The sequence below is a fragment of the Meleagris gallopavo genome, chromosome 11 (assembly GCF_905368555.1).
Source record: "Meleagris gallopavo chromosome 11, MGAL_WU_HG_1.1, whole genome shotgun sequence".
Classification (NCBI taxonomy): domain Eukaryota; kingdom Metazoa; phylum Chordata; class Aves; order Galliformes; family Phasianidae; genus Meleagris; species Meleagris gallopavo.
Genome location: NC_139414.1, coordinates 13,307,389 through 13,328,719, shown reverse-complemented (window position 1 = coordinate 13,328,719; position 21,331 = coordinate 13,307,389). Strand labels below are relative to the sequence as shown.

Genomic DNA, 21,331 nt, shown 5'->3' with positions numbered 1-21,331 from the left:
GCCCCCTGGCGGCCGCCCCCCCAACCGCCCCGCCCAGCGGGAGTTTCCGCGCTGCTCCCACCCGACGAGTGATGCTTCGCATCTCTGGGGTGCTCCGCCTGCGCCCATCGGGCGGGACCTGTGGGGGTGACACTGCTCCAGTCCCATTCACGCTGTCCGGATCCATGTAAAACACCTTCCCCGCAGCCCCCCCAGTACCACCGCTGCGGGGCGAGGGCACAGGGCATCTCCCACCGGGAACGCAGCTGCGGAGAAAACAAGCAATGGAAAATACCGTTTTATTTCTGATTTTAAAGAGCTTTCAAATGCTGCCGGGATCAGCGAATCAAAGTTTTGATTCCACCATTTCAGTAAGGACCATTCTCTCTTAAATGAGAAATGTACCTTTCTGAACGCTTCAGTAAGCGCAGTGATTTTAAAAGGTTTATTGAGTCAAGGGGATTACAGACCAGGAAGAATTGTCCTCTTTGTCAAGCGTATATTTGTCTATTGACAGTAGTTTCCCTTTCTCCTGCATGAATGTTTGGTATTGACGGTTCCGGACTCGATGAGGGAACACTGTGTCCCTCCCAGGGCCGGGAAGGGGGGGGAGGGAGGCATGGTGGGACTGGGTGGTGCTGCCCGACGGTCAATCTGAGTCTGCCGTAATTCCAGCTCTGAGATAAATAGGTGATAACTACCGATAAAGGCTCTGCTGGAGGTGGGGATGGGGCTGTATTGTTTTGACACCGTGGTTTTAGTGCGTTCTGATGACTGAGGGGATTTTGCTGGAGCTGCTTCCTGAGGTTGCACACAAACAAGCTCGTGATTACCTGACCGGTACTGCGCAACGCGGGGGGGGGAGGACAAAGGGGAGAAAAGCAACTGCAACCCGATCACAGCCGACAGGGACAAAGCCGGGCTGCTTGGCTGCGAGCTCTCGCAGCTGCCCGGCTCACCGGTGTGATGAAATCCGTCCTCCTCACTCGGTAGCAAAGCTACCCAGTCGTGGCGTTTTTCACTTCGAAAGCAATTCGGTAGCTGTGAATCTGCAGCTGAAGGAATGGTGTTTTTCTGGGACTTCGTGGAGTCCAGTTTTATAGGTTTGGGAGGGAAGAAAAGGAAAGCAGCAAAGTTTTCTTTGGCAACGCAGAGATAATAAAGTAGATGCATCACACTGCGCATTCATCAAAGGCTCTCTTACAGGGAGCAGAGAGAACAGGGTGGTGCTGGCCTTCAGCTGATCCCTAGGAGAAGCAGTCCCTGATGAAGAGGCACAGTAGAAACCCTCGCTCAACCGGGGAGAGCAGGGCTAGGAGTGTCTAGACATTGATGTCTGGGTAGTGCTATCAGTCTGATAATGTCCACCTGCAATGCAGAGTTCATGGGTCCTTCGGAGCACTGAACTGACTCACCCTCTCCTGACCATCCCATACCTCCCAGGCACAGCAGGCAGCTCCTTGCTGCACATGGTCAGCTCTGGGCAGGAGTGCAACTTCCAGAAATGCTTTCAGAGGGTTTAGAGCCTTTGCCTACAGGCTTCAAGTGGCCAGGAGGGGCAACAGAGCAGTGCTGTGTGGGAAGGTCTCAGACCTTCCATTGGAGCTTGCAGGAGAACAGGGGGAGGATTCCTGGGTAGCAACCTTTTGGATGCAGTAGCAGTGAGGTTGAGGAGATGCATGCAGTGTGTCTGAAGCACACGGTCTGTCACAGTCATAAAATCATAGGATCACAGAATCATTAAGGTTGGAAGACCTCTAAGATCATTTAGTCCAACTGACACGGAGCACTGATCATGCTGCTGGCTCCTTGATGGGAGTCAATGATGGGAGTGGATGCAATCCACACTCACCCCATACTTGGGAAAAGCTGGGCTTAGTGCATGTCTTGATGGCAACTTTGGGCCAGTTTGTGCTAAAACTGTCTGGGATGTGAGTCTGGCTGCTTGGACACATAGTAGGACATCATGCATCCTCAGTTTCTTCGCCTTCCAGAAAGCCACAGAGCTTAGATTGAAGATAGCCTTATTCTGCGAGGGATACTGTGGGATTAGAGCCTGGAGATGGATGCTATGCTCCAGTGGGGCTGTGCAGCAGTCCCATTGCACCCCATCCCCAATGAGTACTGCACTGAGCAGTATTACTGCATGAATATATGGCAGAGTTGGTTCAAATAAAGCTGATGTAAGACCATACTGAGATATATCTATGTGCTGGGCTGCAATACAGGCTCATCCCCTGCTTTTGTACTTTCTGTGCTCATGTCTCTGTTTGCCCATGTCTTCCCTGTCACATCCTTCTTGCCTCTTTGACCATTGAATGCCCCTGACAGTGAGTATAAACACCTCATGCCCAGAGTCCCAGCCTCGCAAACCCCAATTCATATTTTGCTTTCCAGGGTCAACTTGAAGTTGATAACTTCTTAGTCATGTTTCATGAAAGATTTCAAAACCCAGCACCTCTTTCCTGCGGACATCACAAGCAATTTACACATCAAGATAAAACACTGAAACTCTGCATTTCCCTTCATTGCTCATCAGCATTCTCAGTGCTCTGGAATTTGCTGAGATTTTTTACAACATTGCTAAAATCATCAGGTCTTCTCTTCTGGGTTTATTCCTTTCTTTGTGTAGTAGATATCTTTATTCTCTCTTCTTCAAATCGTTTTCTGCAAATCGTTTTCTGCGCTGGTTCAGCAGACAAAATAAACACCCTCTTAACACAGTAGTCACTGTCTTTCCTACTCTGCCTAGGATTCTTTTTTCACTGAAAGTCCCTAACAGTTTTCACATGCTAGTGCCAAATCTTTTTCTACCTGCCTTATGAGGAAATACCTTTCCTTTACATTCTTAATCTCAGCTGAAAGACCTGGTTTTGTCCAAGATGTTGCAATCTCTTCTGTATTCTCTAGGGTAGAGGTATTCCTGCACTGACAGTGTTCATGATTGCCTGTTCTTAGATAAATGTGTGAGTCTTCCTTTTACATCCTTTACAAATGCAGGGTCAAGTGAGAAGATACTAAAGTGTATGTATATAAATAGTGGGATCAGTGTGTGAAGTTTTAGTCTGCAAGCAGACGTGATGCTAATTCTTCATCAAGATTTCCCTCCTGTTGTATCGTTGCTTTGTTGCTCTGTGCAGAGCAAATGCTTAACACTGTGGTTGTTTTGCTCCCTTGGGTGGCGTCAGGCAGAGGAGAAGCCTCACATTTATGTTCAGCAGAGGTTTGTGATCTGTGGGTAGTTAATGATACCTGTTTCCTTTTCTGGCAAAAACAAGCTTTAACACTTGCCAGGACTTGCAGGCAAGCAGCCTGGTTTCCTTTTTCTTCAAGACATTTATTGGCAAATGTTTTACGGGTGTGCAGAGCAGGCACGGCCACATGGACCAGGTTTCAGCAGAAAGACATGAGCTTCACACTGGATCAGAAAATGGGATTGACCAGACACTGTCAGCCCATCCCACCATCTCTGGGCACTCAGTGGTGGGGCTAATACAAAACATATAGTGAACCATCTCCAAGTCATGCTGCAGCCCACCCTGATGGGCTGAATGTGTCCTGGTGCAGGTCCTGTTTGTCCGTACATCAGAAGAAGCTGCTGCAGATCATCTGGGGATTAATCAGGGATTGTGTGAGAATGCATCCTCCCCATCTGCAGTGTGTTTGACCATGGGAGCAGCTGAAGCAGCCAGAGATCACAACCTGCAGGGCTGTAGAATTCAGCAGCATAAAAGCTTCATCAGCTGCTCACTACTGCAGGAATTCAGCACCAAATTTTCATGGAGAAGACCAGCTCCAAATGTTGCTTATTGGCTAGAAGTCAACAAGAAGATAGAATATCCTGCACTGGACTAGATATTAACTAGAGTATCCCCAGTTGCGATTCAGAAGAATCATTGAGTCCAGCTCCTGGCTCCACACAGGACCACCCGAAATACAGCACTACGACTGGAGATTTTCCCTGCACACCCAGATTGAATTTTCCATTTCCAGAAGGAAAGTTCAGATTCCCTCATTGGAACCAAACTTTGTAGTTCATAAAGGAAGCACCCTGGTATACTGACTGCCCACCAGGAATACTCTGTGAAAACTGGATTTGAAATGGGTTGTGTGAATTGTTCCTTCTCAAATTCTGAGTGTCAGAAACACCTTAAACCACTCAGTGTTTGGTCAATAGACATGACCTGGAATTCCTAATCTGCTGGAGATAAACCAAGCTAATAATCAACCCTCTTCTTGCAGCCATTCAAACATTGACGTTTCCTCACTGGCTGTAACAAAGGTGCAGTTCTGGGAGTAGTTTCACTCTGCTCTTCACATTATTGATTCCTTCTGACTCCATTTAAAATGTGCTCATATGCTACGTATGGAGGTTACATGGGCTGGTGGCTGGCTGGTGTCCTGGCTTCTCCTCCAAACCAACCTCCAATGAGGGCTCCGGATGGGATCCTGTCTCCTTCTTGGCTTCTTGGTGTTCACCTGTTGCCATGTTTTTCTCTCTCCCTCAAATCAGCAACTCAGAAATGATCACAAGGCCTGAGAACGTTCCCCAGAAAACCCCAAAACACTGAAATCATTCCCATCTGTAAACAAGTGGTTTTGGTATTTATAAAGCTGCATTGTATCTGTCATTACCTGCAGCAGCACTCATGAGTTAGTTCCCAAGGCAATCCTGGAAGCTCTGACGAAGACTCTATGGCAAGAAACCCATCCCATGGAAGCGAAGAGATTAGACCCGTAGAGTAGCATTTGTTTTGCTTTGGATTTTTCTGTTTTAGGATTGTTCTTTGGCTGGATATTCTGTACCAGAGGTCAGATAGAAAACAAAAGTCAAGCAATCAAATTAATGGAAGTGATGAGCTTTGCAGGACTATAGAGGTGAGGGAGTGAAAAGCAGGGAGTTATTAAACCGGCTTCTGTATGCTGTTGGTAGAAGGTAGTTCTATGTCATATAACAAACAAATGTGTATAACTCTAATCCTGGTGTTAGGTGGTAGGACATGCTTGGTGGAATCATCTAGGGCCTCAACAGCTAAGCGCCAGATGGAGAATTTGCCTTGTTGGAAGAGGTGACAGACAAAGGTGTGGAAATTTTCTTCCTCTGGGCCTCATGTGCCAGAAGGTGCAAATGCAGCACTGGAGCTTCTTTTTGTAGAATCATAGAATCATTAAGATTGAAAATGACAACTAAGGTCATCTAGTCCAACCAGCTCAGAGTCCTGGAGCAGGGAGCAAAGCATTGTGAGTGGGTGAGACTCAAAGAAGGAGAGAAAACAGATCTGCGAGTGTGAGAATCAAGGTCCAGACGTGTACCAAGGTCCCAACATAGTAAAATTCATCCCTGGAACCTGCATATTCATAGAAGAGTTTTCTAAATGCAGTTACAAAAAACATCTCTCAGCTCCTCCAAGGAATGGAGTTGTAGCAAGGAACACATTTCTGCCCATAGCTCTCCAAGTCTCCGCAGGGCATTCGTGTGTGACCTTGATGGCTATGGAATGAATTTCCTGAGATGGATAAGTGAAGAATCCAGTCACCTTCAGGATCACCTCTGAAAATTTTTTCCTGTTCCTCAAGTGACTCTTCATGAAATCAGAAGAAAGAAGGAGGAGGAACTGTAATAGAAGGAAGATAAAGTAAGGAGACTGAAAGAGGAAGAAGAGGAAGTAGCTAATGACTAGGTCTGAATCCCTCTGCTGGAACTGCTGTTAAGCTGAGACTGGAGAGAAAGTCATCACCATGAAGCCAGAATTACCACCATTCATGTTGCTCACCCAGTAGAGTACCTGTGAGTCTGGTTTTGGGGCAGCCTTCATGCCAAGGAAAAGCCCATGCTGTAGTCAGCCTTTTAGAGACTGATCAAAGATTCCCATCCCAGTGTATGTCTGTGTCTCATCACTTTGTTCCCAAACCACAACCTCTATCCATTTCCTCAGCCCTTATGATAAGCCAAACAACTGATACCAGGAAGATAAAGCAATCCATGGTCTTTCTTTCCTAGAAAGGCTGTGCCATAAACTGTTGTAGATCGGGCTGCTCTCGCTGTTCACGTGCAATATAGAAGCTGCAACACGAGTTTTCAGGTCATTTGGAGTTTCTGAACTCAGCTAATAGCACAAAATGTTGGGAAATGTGGGTCTGATGGGCCCACAGAACTTAGCAGGGTGGGGTTAGGCCACTTCCCTCAGGTAACAGTGTAGAGATGATAGAGAACGGCCTTGAGTTGTGCCAGGAGAGGTTCAGGTTGGATTTTAGAAAAAAAATTCTTCTCCAAAAGTGCGATGTTGCATCACAGGCTGCCCAGGGAGGTGGGAGAGTCACCATCCCTGGAGGTGTTCAAGAACCATGGAGATGTGGCACTGAGGGACGTGGTCAGTGGGTGTGGTGGGGATGGGTTGGAGTTGGACTAGATGACCTTAAAGGTCTTTCCCAACCTTAATAACTCTGTGATTCTATTTGGGATGTACTTGGATATTGGAACAATTTAAAGTACACAGATTACTATGCTGTAGAAAGTCTTATGAGAGGCTGGAAATGGTGAAAAATTGCTCACCATTCTCATTGTTATGTTGAGCTCGTACAACCTACAATAAATAGTTGTCTCTGTATAACCGAATAGAGCGTTAGGATGGGAATTGTAGAAACTGATATTCAGTATGCTTCTGTCCCCTTTAAGACACTGAAACCAGAGTCAGGTATTTCCGTAGCTGCTCCTTAGGCACACATGGCTGGATTTTCCAGTGGGGAGCAGGGTCAAACCTGCAGAAATCTTTAAATACAGCCAGTTATTGTATCGTATTGTGTCAACCTGGAATTGAAACTCTTGAAAATCCTTTGCTAAGTGCAAGACTCACCTGCATGAGAAGCAGCGTGTGTGTGTGTGTGTGTGTGTGCACAGGTGTGCAAGGCAGAGGAGGAGGGACAGAGCTTCACCACCACCTCCACCCCCCCCCGAACTTTCTGACGCATGGTTCTCGTTGTCTTGTTGTCTTTAGTGCTGGGAGAGCACGCTGGCAACACAGGGTCATATTTCAGTGCCTCAGGGAGATGAAAGTCCCAGTTACCTGGCTACAGTCCAGGGTCTCTACGTGCTTTTCTCACAGCTTTGTCTCTCTGTCACGAAAAACCTTTCCAGAGCCCGTGCACACAAAAGGTTTGGTGACTCGGGAGTGCTCCGGCAGGCCCACGCCCCTATGAAAGCACCTACAAAGCATGAGTAGAAGCAGATGAAGAAACTCCTTGTGCCCAGTGTTCTTCCTCAGTGAAAGCAGGGACCCACCGGGTGAGGGATGTGGGAGAAGAAATGAGTGGGAACAGTGTGAGACACGGTGGGACCTGTGTAGGCAAGGGCCAGGAATGATGCAAAAGTGAGAGGAACTACAATGCTGGGAGGACAGAGTAAGGATGGGAGTGATGCTCAGTGAATGGGCAATTTGGCCCAAGCCTCTGTTAGGAAAGAAAAGTGAGAGCCCTCCTCACTTATTTAGGATTCAGGGTTAGGGCTAGGGTTAGGGCTAGGGAGTGTGGAAGACCTAGGGCAGTCCCACATCTGCTCTGGGCAGTCCAACACAGGGTGAGGAACTGGCCCCAGACAGGTGGGCAGGCACCCACATCACCCAGCCAACCTCAAAAGCTGCCCTATGCTCGTGAGCTGTGAGTCAGTCCTCTGCTTTCTCCGAACCTCAACTCTCTCCCTTCCACAGCAGATCAAACATTTTGTTGCCACGCTAAGCGCTTCTCAGCAGCCCCTTTCATCCCCCCTCTCTGAGTGCCCTGGAGGGTCTTTTGTCACTCTCTGATAAGAAAGTTGACTGAATGGGAGTGAGGAGCACGGTGTTCCAGAGTGGATGCTTCTTGTGCAGTGAGTCACTGGGCTCAGGGGACAGCGGCAGGGCCAGGGACACGTCCTGGCTTACTGGGACACGTCCTCACCAAAAGAGAGCCAGCTTCCTGGGAAGCATGAGCAGCTTCCACCACGTGACTTCTCTTCCTTTGCTTTTCCCTGAAACTGTGGAAAGAGCCAGATGTGCACGCTGCTCCCTGTGTACTTCCAACATGACTGAGACTGGAAGCACAGACCTTGTGCTTCAGTCACCTTTGTATCGTGGTGGGGGAGAGTTCAGGCTTATGCTGGGAGACACGTGCTCAGAAGGGGATGACGACGCAGGGAAGTGGCAGGGCACCAACAGCCCACGGGGTGCCTGGGGACGAGGGCTATTGGCGGAACTAACGACATGCCAAGAAAAGGTGTGTCTGATCCGCTGCCCCACTCCTCTGCCCGTACACGCCTGCGTGAGCCTGGTATGTAGTGACAGCACTGTGTGTTCTTGGTGGCTGCTTTCAGGAACCCTGAGCGGTCACGCATGTTGGGCAGATAAAGATCTCACCACTCCCACGTGGAGAGTGCAGCCACTGTGTGGCAGGAGGAGCGGGGCTGTGACTCCTCGCTCTCAATCTAAGTCGCTTGCTTAGTCACTGCCTCAGTTTCCCCAGCTCTAGAATGGGGTTAGTAATACATCTCTGAGATCGTATGTTCCTCAGGTGTGGGGTTTACTATACAGCCGTAAAATAAAATGTATCATAGAATCATAGAAGCATTAAAGTTGGAAAAGACCACCAAGTCCACGTAGTCCAATTGTCAGCTCATCCCCAACATGCCTACTAAGCCTCAGTGCCACATCTCCATAGCTCTTGAACATGCTGGCAGCAAAGGTGAGACACACTGTGCTCTGCTCGTGGGACTGCAACCTCACTGGGTGTTGTTCTAAGAACAATTTTGTGGATATGTAGCTGAAAATCATCCATGATCCTCCCACAGGTAGCAGGAGTCTCTGTCACTTTCTGTAAGTACCTCCATAATGGAAATGAGAACGTAATAGCTTGTCTTTGACAGGGAACACAGTCCACTTTGTGCTAATGGAGTAATAAAAGCAATCAACCTGGAGCATGCTCATCTTATTACTGGGAGCAAGCGAACCAGGTGATAAGGTTGCTGTGTTAGCCAGGTTGTGCTGCATTGTTCCCATGCAGTTTAAGGGCTCTACAAGGCCAAGCTCTGGTAATTAAGTACTAGGACACCCCCGTGCTTTTGTTAGCCTCAAAGTACTGTAAATTTTTCTGTAAATCGCAGAATCGTTAAGGTTGGAAAAGACCACTAAGATCATCAGGTCCTGCTGTCAACCCATCACACCATGCCCACTGACCATGTCCTTCAGTGCCACATCTCTGAGGCTCTTGAACACCTCCAGGGACAGGGAATCCACCACCCCCCTGGGCAGCCTGTGCCACTGCCTCACCACTGTTTCTGAGAAGGAATTTTTCCTAATATCCAACCTGATCCTCCCTTTGTGCAACTGAAGGCCATTGCCTCTCTTTATATAGCTGTTGCCTGGGAGAAGAGGTCAATCCCCACCTTGCTCCAGCCTCCTTCAGGTAGTTGTAGCGAGGGAAAGTCATCTGTCATGCTATGCTGGGAATGCAGAGTATAAGAAGGTTCAGGCTGGATATTAGGAAAAATAACTTCTCAGAAAGAGTGGTTGAACCCTGGCACAGGCTGCCCAGGGGGTGATGGAGTCACTGTCCCTGGAGATGTTCAAGAATTATGGAGATGTGGCACTCAGGGATGTGGTTAGTGGGCAATATTGGTAGTAGGTAGATGGTTGGACTAGATGACTGATGACTGTCTCATGTCACATGCTCTGCAGCAGTCTTAGACCAAAGAAAGCTGGAGGATTCTGGCCTGCTCCACAACAAGGCCAGGATGCTCCTGCGCCCCAAGCTAGATGCAAATGGCCGGTGTGAAGCCACTTCCCGTCCCCAGTGACTCACAGCCAGAGAAGCACTGGCATCCTGCTCCAGGAAGGGTCATTCACTCCCTTGCCCTGCAGGAAGGGTGCACACAGGGAGAGCATGGAGTTGGGACAGCAGCATGAATCTCTAGGCATGCGGAAAATAAACATAATATTACTAGGACTGTAGAGAGATGAAGCAAATCATGGGTGCCATGGGCACCTGAACACCTGCCTTCAGCCTTTCAATAGTATTGCTTCTTGGACACCCAGTGGGCTAAGCTTAGAATAAAAGCTTTGAAACACTACTCTGGCTATTAGTGTGGTCCTACTGTCCTTCTGGGAGCTTTTTTTTTCTGCCTCATGCTTGTGTTGGGAAAAATAGCCTGTTCTCTCCAAATTGTGTTTTATTTTTTCTCTCAAAGAGGTTGTATGGGAGTTCAAGACAGTGAGATATGTATGGAGATACATGTAGTGTGGCATTGGCACAGGCTGCCCAAGGACGTGGTCAGTGGGCATGGTGGGGTTGGGTTGACGTTTGGACTTGGTGATTTTAGTGAGCTTTTCCAATCTTAATGATTCTATGAGTCTTTGATATATCTGTAGCATGTTTCTTGTCCAATCCAGGCTCTGCTGGATTAACAGCAGTCCTTAGCAGCAGGACAGCAGCAGTCCTTGACAGCAGTCCTTAACAGCAGGACAAGGGGAAATGGTTTTAAATTGAGGGAGGGAAGATTTAGGTTGGATGTCAGGGGGAAGTTCTTTACTATGAGAGTGGTGAGGTGCTGGAACAGGCTGCCCAGAGAGGTTGTGGATGCCCCATCCCTAGAGGTGTTCAAGGCCATATTGGATGGGGCCCTGGGCAACCTGGTCTAGTATTAAATGGGGAGGTTGGTGGCCCTGCATGTGGCAGGGGGGTTGGAGATTCATGATCCTTGAGGTCCCTTCCAACCCTGGCCATTCTGTGATTCTGTGATTCTGCTGCTTGCAAGCTCCGCTCTTGTCCTCTATAAGGATTCAGTTCTGTTTGTGGGAAGGCTCACTACAGCATCCAGCAGAGAAGGATGAAAAGTTTTGCAGTGGTCACCTTCTAAGGATGGAATTACAAAATACAAATGAGATGAGGTAAAGCAGCACAGAGTCCTGCAAAGTCTGGCTTTTCAACGTGGGCATTTTATTCTTTGTGCAGCGTCTCCCAGAAGCACACGCTGAGGACTTCTCTGTAGTGTGACCTCTGAAGAAAAGAGTGATTCTGGGATCAGGGCAGAAAGCTGACTCTGGGAGTAAAACTGCTCCATGAGGCTATGAGAGGAATTCTATAGGCTACATATATCATTGCAATAATAAATTTGTTATTGCTCTTGTATTTGGAAGGCGATCCTGGAGCAATGAAAGCAAGCTCTGAGCAGCTTTGTAAAAGTACCGCCTGGCTCCATCTGCAGGCAGCTGAGATGACAGCCACGCTCCGTTTGGAGGCAGGCCGCGCTGCTGAAAGCAGAGCAAGAAGCTGCTCCTCAGCCCTGCACAGAAGACTTGCCTACTGAGAATGAATCTCCGCTCCTTTATGGTTTCTCTTTCCAAAAGTAAAGATTGTTGAGTCTATGCTGATTTTCTGCACTTGGACCTTTGGAATAGTCCCACTCCCCCTTGGTTTTCCTGGAAGGTTCCCTGGAGCTTGGCTGGAAAAGTTCAGGATTCCCATGTGTGACCTGCAGTGAATGAACTGATGAGCAGGGCATGAGGAGTTTTGGGTTTGGCTCCACACCTGAGTTGGGGTGGTTGCTGGGAGCTGTTGGTATTGGCTCTGGGGGTCCACAACTGCTGCCTGTTCCCTTCCCTTCCTAGTGATGTTCCTGCATCAAGCTCAGTCATCGGGGCACTGGTGCCCCATAGAGGAACAGAAGGTCCTGGGAATTACACTTGTACACATTATAGCTTCTCAGAGCTCAGGCATGAACAAGTATGGAGGAATAAATGCTAACATATTGCATGCATGTACCCATGGATGCTCTTGAGTGTGACCGTAGCAGTGCTCAACACTTCTGCACTGCACAACAGCTTTTGATTCTTTTTACAAATTCCTGCTTTCCCAGTCCCTGCCATCATACTTTTCATTTTTTCCCCTCAGAGGCCCAGGACTCCAGTTACCTGCGTGCCACTCCTGATCAGCCCCATTCCCTCCAGCCAGGCATGACCAGCTCCAGCCATGTGGGGCTGATTGGTGGCAGCAACTCTAGGCTCCCTCCTCCCATGCTTACTGTAGTCCAGCATCGCTCCGGCAGCCATTCTCCACGTGTGACATCTACAGAAGGCAGGAATTCCTTCTGCTCATGGCCACTGGAACACACAGAGGCAATCTGGGATGCTGAGGCTCTGCCTTTTGCCCAGCTTTAAGAACAAGACTTGGGCACTGCTTTTGCCATGCCGCTGGATGTACCAACACCTGCTGGGATGAGGTTTTTCCTGCAGTATGCTGGCTGTTTTTTTGCTTTTTTCTCTACTGGCTTTTTGATAGCATCTACCTGGACAGACTGCTGGATGGTGAACGCTGATGATTCCCTGGAGGTAAGATCTTTTGGAGAACCCGATCTCCAAATCAAATGTGTCCTAGAGAGAGTTTGGTTTCTGGGATAATTGCTCCGCTTTCATCTACATTTCCCCTGGCATGCAGGATGAAAGTGGATGAAAATGAGATGAATGCCTCTGACAAGAGCTGGGGGAAAGGGGTGTTTTGTGAAATTCTCTCTGCTGGATTCCACTCTCAGGAAAAGTTTAGAAGCTCCAGATTTAAGTGTGCTTGAACTAGAATGTGTCACCGTGCAGCTCCAGCCTGCATGGGTTTTTTGGAGATGTTTCTAATTTTGTAGGCCAGACTTCTTGGTGATAAAGTCCAACATGCGCACGAACGTTTTTCTAAACAGCCACTGAGCTACAGAGCTAGCAGAAGTCTATGGGGTACATAGGGACTGCTGTAAGATCCATCTCCCAAAACTATTTTCTTGAACTTGTGTAGACATTACCACTTTCATGTTAAGAAAAACAGCATAATCCCACTGGTGTGACTGGGATATCACTCTTTGCTTATCATCCTAATTTGGAACATGTTCTAGATTCATTTCAGGAAGCTGTGAGTCACCTGGAGTAAGCTGAAGATGTTGTATGAGCAGAAAAGCCAAATGGGTCTCAAATTAGAGTAACAGAATCATAGGATCAGTAAGGTTGGAAAAAAACATTTGAGATCATCTAGTCTAACAATCAACCTGCCATTGATCCATAATTTCTAAGCAAAATGGAGGAGGAAAACCCAACTCCTAAGTAAAGTGAGTCCAGAAAAGAATCGATCCCAATATCCTGAGGCCATGTAACCTTGTCTTCTTGTCAGGAGGCACCTGTGCTGGGCTGTCCCTAAGTATCCCATTAACACCCTGTGTGGTTATTAGCAGGCACCACTCTCACATTCCTGCTCTGAGTGTGAATACTAAATAATAGAGCAAAATGCCCCCAGCCTTAATACCTGACTGAATGAGCTCCCTAATGGCCCTAATGACTCACTGCTTCTCAGAATATGGGAATGGTAGGGAAACCACTCATGGCCAGAAAGGTCTGCAGTATAAACCTGCTGGTTTCAGCTAGGCAAGTTTTGACTTTGGGACAAATCACAGAATCGTGAAATCACTGAGGTTGGAAAAGACCACTAAGATCATCGAGTCCTGCTGTCAACCCATCACACCATCCCCGCTGACCTGCATCCCTCAGTGCCACATCTCTGTGGTTCTTGAACACCTCCAGGGATGGTGACTCAACCACCTCCCAGGGCAGCCTGTGCCAATGCCTCATTGCTCTTTTTGAGAAGGAATTTTTCTTAAGAAAGGACCTTTGTTCTCCATTGTGGAAATCCCTTGGCCTCCAGCAACTCATCTCTGCTGCGGGACTCAGGATCCAGCAAGATGCTGCAGCACAGAGCAGGGCTCATGCTCATGCACTGTGAGCAAGGCTGGGGCAGGATTTGCAGTGGTTTGTGCTGGTAAAAGCCATAAACTGCTTCCTAACAAACAGTGTTGTGTCCACTCAGTCCCTCCCTGTTGTAGCTGGATTAAAAGAATCCCCACCACTGCTAAACACTGCCTGGTTAACTCTTGTGCTCGGCAATCACTGTGTCGGCACCTTCTACAGTGCTGTAAAACACCACGTGCTTTCCCCAAGATGGTGAGCGTGTGCTTGTTCTTTCGTTTTTTATTTTTGTATTAGAATTATTTTAGTAGCAATTATACATTACGCATAGGGTATGATTATATGTATTGCAGTCATTACGCAGTTGATGTTTTACATGCATACTTGTGCTAGGGAAAGCAGGTCGAGATGGGAGTTTGAGATGAGATGTGCAGCTCCTTGGGGAGCCCTTGGATGGGCAGATTTGCTATGGAAGGAAAGAGAAATCAGAAATTAGTGCTTGGGTTTGCCCATGTTCAGTGCTAGTAAGAGTAGGTAACAGCTGAAACATCCCAGGAAACAAAGAACATTCATCAAGTTTTTCCCAATCTGGAAGGGGGGCTGATTCACAAGCCAGATCACTGATCACAGATTTTGTATCTCAAAGACCTGCTTCTGTTTTACGTGGAAGCTAACAAAGCCTGCAATGCTGTTAGTCTCTTTATAAATAATGTTGATGAGAATGCTGCCTGTAAGACTTAAAAAACAATACAAATGTGAGCAAGTGAGGAAGTACATGAGAGTAGCAGCTGAATACAGAATATGATACTGAATAAACCCACAGCGATTTGGGATGAATATGAAATAGTACAAACAGAAGCAGAACAAAATGCAATTTAATAAAAATATGTTAATTTTAAGTGAAAACTAACATCTATGCAAATTTTTTTTTTACATGAAACTCTACCCTTGAAAAATAACAGTCAATGAAACCATATCTTTTTCCTGCATGACTCTTCATTTTTGTGATATTTTTCATTTGACTTGCCCCCAGCATTCTCAGAACTTGCAAGCATTTTTTCATCTTCACAAAACAAAATGTATGGGTTGTTTTCACTGAAACTTGGGCAATAACTTTTTTTACCAGTCTGAAATAGTGAGTCATTTTTAGACACCTGTAATCCCCCATTCAGTATTACAGAGAGCATTACAATTTGGCTTGTACACTGTGTTGTGGAGACAATGCCGTGGTTGGCTTCAGGCTTCAGTACATCCCGAATTAGACTTCATTAAGTGTCTGGTGTGCATTATTATCTGCTCTGCGATTTACAAAGCATGAGAAAAAGAAATTTCTTGCATCATCCAAACCAGTACAGCTCCTGTCCCCTGTGATAGACCCATTCCCCAAGTACTGTTTCCAGTGGGGTGCCCCTGGCAGCAGCAGGGCAGGCTGGAGCCCCAAGCTGCCCCCACATTATCCCCGCTCCTCCTATGAGCAATCCTAGAAGTGTTTCACAGGTGCTGATTGCCATATTTGCATGGGTAATGAAAGCACCTCACCGTGTTAAAGTGATTTATGGAAGGCTGGGCCAGGAATGCTATCTAAGGCTTCAGAAGGATGGAAAAGATGAGCCATGATGCGACTGCAAGCTGTACAAAGCCTGGATGTCTCGACGATGAGTGTGATTGGTCCCACAGCTGGCAGTGTGCAGCAGGAGCCCCAGGGCCAGGATCAGCACTGGCTGCCTTGCTCTTCCAGCTGGTGTTTATGGCTGAATCATTTGGGGCAGCCCTTGAGAAGCGTCTGGGAAGGGGCTCACACCTCCACTCTGCACAGAACACTCCCTTATCCTGATGGGGCCACCTCCTCCTGGTACAAGGCTGGTCCCTATGAGTCATGGGCAGCTCCATCCTCAGAGCCTTCTCTGCAGGGAGGTGGTTGGAAGGGAGTGGAATGGTAGATTCGCAGGTCGTCCGGTCCATGGCCCTGCCCAGCTCAGCCTGGACAAGTAACTGGCAAGGGCTGAGCAAATCTCCTCTTAGATATCTCCAACCAGCCACCCCTAGATCTTCCCAGCATTTTTCCTCAGAATTTGTATCCTCTCCAATAGGACTTTTTTTTAATCTCATCTGAATCTCTTTCATTCCAATATAAAAATCAAGAGCAGAAATAGAAAACATTGCCTTTTCTCTCCATCCTTCTCCTTGTTTTAATATTTCCTACCAAAAAACTCAGCCATCAAAACAGATGAACCAGGACATTTACGGAACTGCCCATCCACCAGATTGGTGGATATACTAACTTAGGGTCTTTTTTCTCTCTCCTTGACCCATAGGTGAGTACAAAATGCCGTGGTCTGTGGTGGGAATGTGTCACAAATGTTTTTGATGGGATCCAAACATGTGACGAGTACGACTCCATCTTCGCTGAGCACCCTGGTATGTAAGAGGCAAAGATGTTTCCATGAGAGCTGGGGACACCTGAGCATAGGACAGGGACCAAAAGGGCATCTCTTCTATTCAGTCACAGATAATTTGGTGCTCTTACATGCTGTGGCTGTATTTCTCTCAGTGAGGCATTAGTTCCAGGGAAAGCTGGAGGAAGCTTCACCCCAGGAAAAGGTGTTCCCACAGGACCTGACCCAATTACCCACCCACGTGTCCATTCCTCGTTTGTTCTGCTTCTGTTCTGCAGTGAAGCTGGTGCTGACCCGAGCCATGATGATCACAGCAGACATACTGGCAGGATTTGGATTTCTCTTCCTTGTCCTGGGTCTGGACTGTGTGAAATTCCTTCCAGATGAGCCACTTATCAAGCTGCGCATCTGCCTGGTGTCTGGAGTTACCTTGCTCATTGCAGGTATTCTTGGACCATTCCCCACTTTGCAGGGCATCCTTCAGCAAAAAGGAGATTTAATGCCTTCCCTTATTTTGGAGACAGAAGCTGGTGATTTTCTAGAGGGCAGACACCAAGGAAGGATGTTTATTTGCTTTATTTGTGCAGTATAGCTTCCAGGACTCTCTCTGTCTGCCCCTAGCAACAAATAGTTGAGTCTATCTTCTTCCATTTCACTTATTGGCTAGATTCCTTGGTTGCTGAGCTGACTGACTTCCACTTACTGTTGATTTACCGAGAGGAAGTCAGCGTTGTTGATAGGGCAAAGAGGCAGAATTGCCAGAGGACTAGAAATGCCCTGGCACTCTGATTCAGTTCCTGGCTCTGCCACAGACTGTGTGGCCTTGGGCAAGTCACTTAGCCCAAAATCTCTTCAGCTCGTTTGTAACAAAAGGGTAATAACACAGCTCTTCTTCTCAGGTGATAAATACTTTACTGACTGAGATACTTTGCTATTACAGCCAGTGGAAGAGTTTTAAATACAAAAATAGACTGCCAACAGGTTCTGAGTAATTTCATTTGACTTTATGACAATATTGAGAATCTACTTCCACTTCAGTGTATGTAGATTTAACACGAAATTCACTGCAGCTACTGGGTACACATGTGAAGTACTTAGAGAGGTTCTTTTAAACACCCTCCATGTACCTCACAAAATCAATCTGAAAAATGTTGTCAAAGTTAAGAAAGTGAAAAGAGATTCGAAAATTAGTATCTCAAAGCAACTTTGCAACAAGAAGCTGAGATTTTTGCCACCTAATGCAGAAATCTGTGTGAGTCATAGAATCATAAATGTTGGAAAAGACCACTAAGATCATAAAGGCTAACCATCAACCCATCACACCATGCCCACTAACCTACATCCCTCAGTGCCACATCTCTATGGTTCTTGTACACCTCCAGGGACGGTGACTCCATCACTTCCCTGGGCAGCCTGTGCTAATATCTCACTACTCTTTCTGAGTAGAAATTTTTCCAAATATCTTACTAATATCCTATAAGAATGCTACGAACTGGAGCTGTGAGTATGAGATACAGCCCTTGTCTGGAAGGGCTCAAGACAACATCAGCAGGGGCCAGGATGAATCAGCCAAATAGAGCTGGGACAGAGCAGGAGCCAAAACTTGATGTCCAAGGAGGTTCTTCCCATCCTGAAGTCTGATCCAGGAGACTGAAGGCTACAGCTCAGGATTTTGTACTTGTGGTCTCCTCACGATTGCTGTGGTCTGACTGGGAGCTCTGTGTGGCGCCTCCCTCCTGTCCTGCAGGTCTCCCAGGCATCACGGGATCAGTGTGGTATGCCATTGATGTCTACGTGGAGCGCACCTCTTTGGTCTTCCACAACGTCTTTCTGGGCATCCAGTACAAGTTTGGCTGGTCGTGCTGGCTCGGCATGGCGGGATCACTGGGCTGCTTCTTATCTGGGTCCCTGCTCACCTGCTGCATGTACCTCTTCAGAGGTGAGGAGCCCGGGCAGGTCTGAAACACAGTGAAGGGGCAGAGACATTGCTCAGGGCCTGCTGCAGGCCCATAGAGTCAGGAATGTCTTCAGTGACATCCTTCAGGATAGTTGCTCATCCTTCATTGCAACATCTTCAGCTGTAAAATGGGAATAGTGTTATTTCAGCAGCACTATATAGCACATCAGGGGCTTTGGGTGGGAGCTGAGGTGCAAGTATGGCATAAAATGTTATTATTTCATATCTTGGAGTGCTTCTTTCTCAGTATTTTGAGGGTTTACAGTCTGAGAACCTCTGAGCACTTATGAGTAGATCTCATTTCTCTCCTCACAGAGACCAGCTCTGGAAGGCTCCACTCTGCATACTCCCTGAGGAAAGGCTATTCCTCTGCTGGGACGATTGTAACAAATGTGCACTTGCCATCCTCACAAACAGCAACTGCCAAAATGTATGCCATGGACACAAGAGTGTGAGAAGAAGGCAGAGACATCAGAAGGAGCTCCACTTCAGTGGACTGTGCAGAGACTTGAGCTCCTACGGTTGTGGTGTAGATGCAAAGTTGAATTTTGAGGTGTGTTGTATGCTGTGCTGTTTGCATTATGACAGCTTGAAAAAAAAAGAAATCCTTCAAAAAAATAACCTCCAAGAAGATCTTGCTTTAGGGATTCCTGATGTCTTCAGTACTGAGGCTGCTTGCATGAACACAGACTGAAATCACCAACAAACTCTTTCAGCCTTTGGCTCATCGCTACCAGTGTGAGTGAAATAAATCAGCTGCTCCCACATCAGCCACCAGCTCTCAGCATAAAGAACCTCAAACTGTAAGATGGATCCCAATAGATGGAAGTACGAGTTATGTGTGAAGTGATGAATTCTTGGATTACACCAAGAAGGCATGGAGAGATCTGGACACGATAGGCATTTCTGTTACTCCAGCTTCCTGAAGTAGTAGAGGAGAAGCAATCTAGAATCACCTGCTAATGCAAATATACTTGCAGATCTCAGACTGTTGATTTCTCCTGTTCCCTTCCTGGAGTATGTTGTAGCTGGGGAGACTTCTCAGCCTTTGTCCTGATGGTCTTCAGCTTGTTTTAGGATGGTGGGAGGTGTTTTGTGATTTGCAACACATGGGTCAGGCCCAGGCAGTGGCTCAGAGGACACTTTGGGGCTGACCATCTGTCCCTCCAGCTTTGTGCTCCTCTAGATGTGCCAGTAAAACATATGCATACCCCAAATACTGGCTTAACTCAGGATGCAAATTCCTCAAATATACATGTATACAGAAATTATTACATAAACATTCACAAGACATTTTTGCTTTCAGTGTGCATGTAGTATAAGGGTTAATTCTGTTCTCTGCACGCTGTTAGCTTTGGAGGATCCACCTCCTGCACAAGAGGGCTAAGTAAAGGTCACGGCAGCCTTCAGGTTAGCTAGGTTAATGTTTTGTAACAACCGGTGCAACGCTGAGTTGCTTCATTCAAATCCTGTTGACAGTCTACATGATGTTTTGATCAGTTGTTAATATGTAATGGTTCATGCACTGATTGATTGAACTCTGAATCTGGTTTCATGACTGCAGTGTGTAGTCCTCATTAGTTCATTGTCGTGCCTTGATGCCAATCTATTTTAGTTTGGTCCTTTACTCATTAGCAATAAATCCTCCAGGAAGAACATAGGATTTCATTTCCCTTTCAAAATCACAACCCAAGCCTAAGGACATTGCAGGTGAGCTCATGTATTAAGGTGTTTTCTTTAGTTCTTCCAAATTCCTTATTGGGGCAGCCTATCGGGACTCTGGCTGATTGTAGGTTACAGAGGGTAGCAATGCCTTTGCTCTTTTCTAAGATGATTTCATGCTCTACAAATAGATATTGATTACCCATTTTGATGTATGCAAGCAAGAGAAAGATAATAAAATGATGACATCTACAGTAGCTGTCCTTTCCTGCTTGCAGTATATTGTCCTTTCACTGTCTTGGTCAGCCTTGGCCAGAAGGGCTCTTATTGCAGCTCTAATATGAACTCACTCTTTGTAAAGGTCTTTGCAAGAAACAGACAAGAATAGTTTGCTTTTACATGGGAAGGTGTTGGTTGGGGACCTTATGTCTCACCTCACTGGGAGAACATAACCCTCCTAAGGACCAACACCTGCATGTGGAAGATAACAAAGGGCTGTGGGGTGCTTGGCAAATAGCATTCAAGGCCAGTCTGGATGGGGCTTTGAGCAACCTAGTCTAGTGGAATGTGTCTCTGGAATTGGAACTAAATGATCTGAAAGGTCCCTTCCAACCCAAACAATTCTATGATTCTATGATTCTATTCATCTATTTTGACTTTTTGAAAGGAAGCAGTATGTATTAGTTGGGGTTGAGATTGTATCAGAGTTGACCCAGGCCAAGCAGTCTCAGGAGATAACACTGTGAGGGGTTTGAAGCTCTAGTTTAGCTGTTTGCCCAAACCCCAAACAATACAATCAAATAATGGGAGTCAATTTACTGACAGGCCTGAGATGAAGACATTCAGTGGGTATTCCACACCCCTTATTACCCTTAAGCAAATGTTATCACAGTGGGATACAAATAAACATTTGCTGATTGTTAGATGTCATTTCACCTTAATTTAGCCAGAGAGAATTTTGAAACTTCAGTGACCCTGATCAGATCATGAAATTCTTATCCTGTCCTTGTGAACTAACATATCCTCATGCAGGTGCACGGATATTTTCTAAAACATGGATTTTGGTACGTTTCACACACATTGATTTTTTCTGTGAATTCAGTATACCTGAACTATTATTTTCACTAGATAAGATTGTTTCTTTAGAATTCTGTTTTCCTTACATATTGTCATATTTCTGAGATACAATAAATAGAGTTGCCTTTGAGTGTCATCTTCCTCTAATGCCTCTTCCAAGGTTTGCCCAAGGAGATGTTTGTGTAGGTGATCTGCCCTGATTTCTGGGACGGAAATCACTGCTTTCTTGGAAGGAAAGCAGGTTTTAGGAAAGTAGACTTTTTCCAGACCTTTGCTAATACTGACAGATGCCATACCCCAGTGCACATCAGTAGTAGTGGCAGCAGTGCTTTGACAGCTGGTCAACTCTATCCCTAATTTTGGCATATCTATTTCTCATCAATTTTTTAAACTTGCAAAGAGAGAAGAGTATAATTCCACCAAGAAAACTAGGTTTTCTCTCTCAGATGGGGCTGGAAACCCACTGTTTGCTCTTTTACCACTTTTAAATACAGTGAACAAAAATACTCTGTTCAAGCACT

At 46.5% G+C, this 21,331-nt stretch overlaps 1 protein-coding gene across 4 annotated transcripts; it reads left to right on the top strand.

Annotated features, from left to right (window-relative positions):
* The first annotated feature begins 3 nt into the window (after nucleotides 1–3).
* Nucleotides 4–20,946, top strand: CLDN16 (claudin 16). 4 transcript variants are annotated; one of them, XM_085233417.1, is made up of 6 exons: nucleotides 4–350; nucleotides 11,896–12,332; nucleotides 16,034–16,136; nucleotides 16,393–16,557; nucleotides 17,862–18,053; nucleotides 18,387–20,946. In XM_085233417.1, the coding sequence occupies exons 2-6, from the start codon at nucleotides 12,189–12,191 to the stop codon at nucleotides 18,524–18,526; spliced, it is 744 nt and encodes a 247-aa protein (XP_085089543.1). In that variant the 5' UTR covers nucleotides 4–350; nucleotides 11,896–12,188; the 3' UTR covers nucleotides 18,527–20,946. The 4 variants fall into 4 exon arrangements, with proteins under 4 accessions (XP_085089543.1, XP_085089542.1, XP_085089545.1 ...); XM_085233416.1 differs by lacking the exon at nucleotides 4–350 and adding an exon at nucleotides 578–819; XM_085233419.1 differs by lacking the exon at nucleotides 4–350 and adding an exon at nucleotides 587–700.
* The last annotated feature ends 385 nt before the right edge of the window (nucleotides 20,947–21,331 follow it).

Excerpts from the sequence above, each read along its gene's own strand:
- CLDN16 (XM_085233417.1), top strand. The coding sequence starts at position 12,189 with ATGCCGCTGGATGTACCAACACCTGCTGGGATGAGGTTTTTCCTGCAG. Across the intron at positions 12,333-16,033 it reads ACGCTGATGATTCCCTGGAG|GTGAGTACAAAATGCCGTGG; the intron begins GTAAGATCTTTT and ends CTTGACCCATAG. Across the intron at positions 18,054-18,386 it reads CTGCATGTACCTCTTCAGAG|AGACCAGCTCTGGAAGGCTC; the intron begins GTGAGGAGCCCG and ends CTCTCCTCACAG.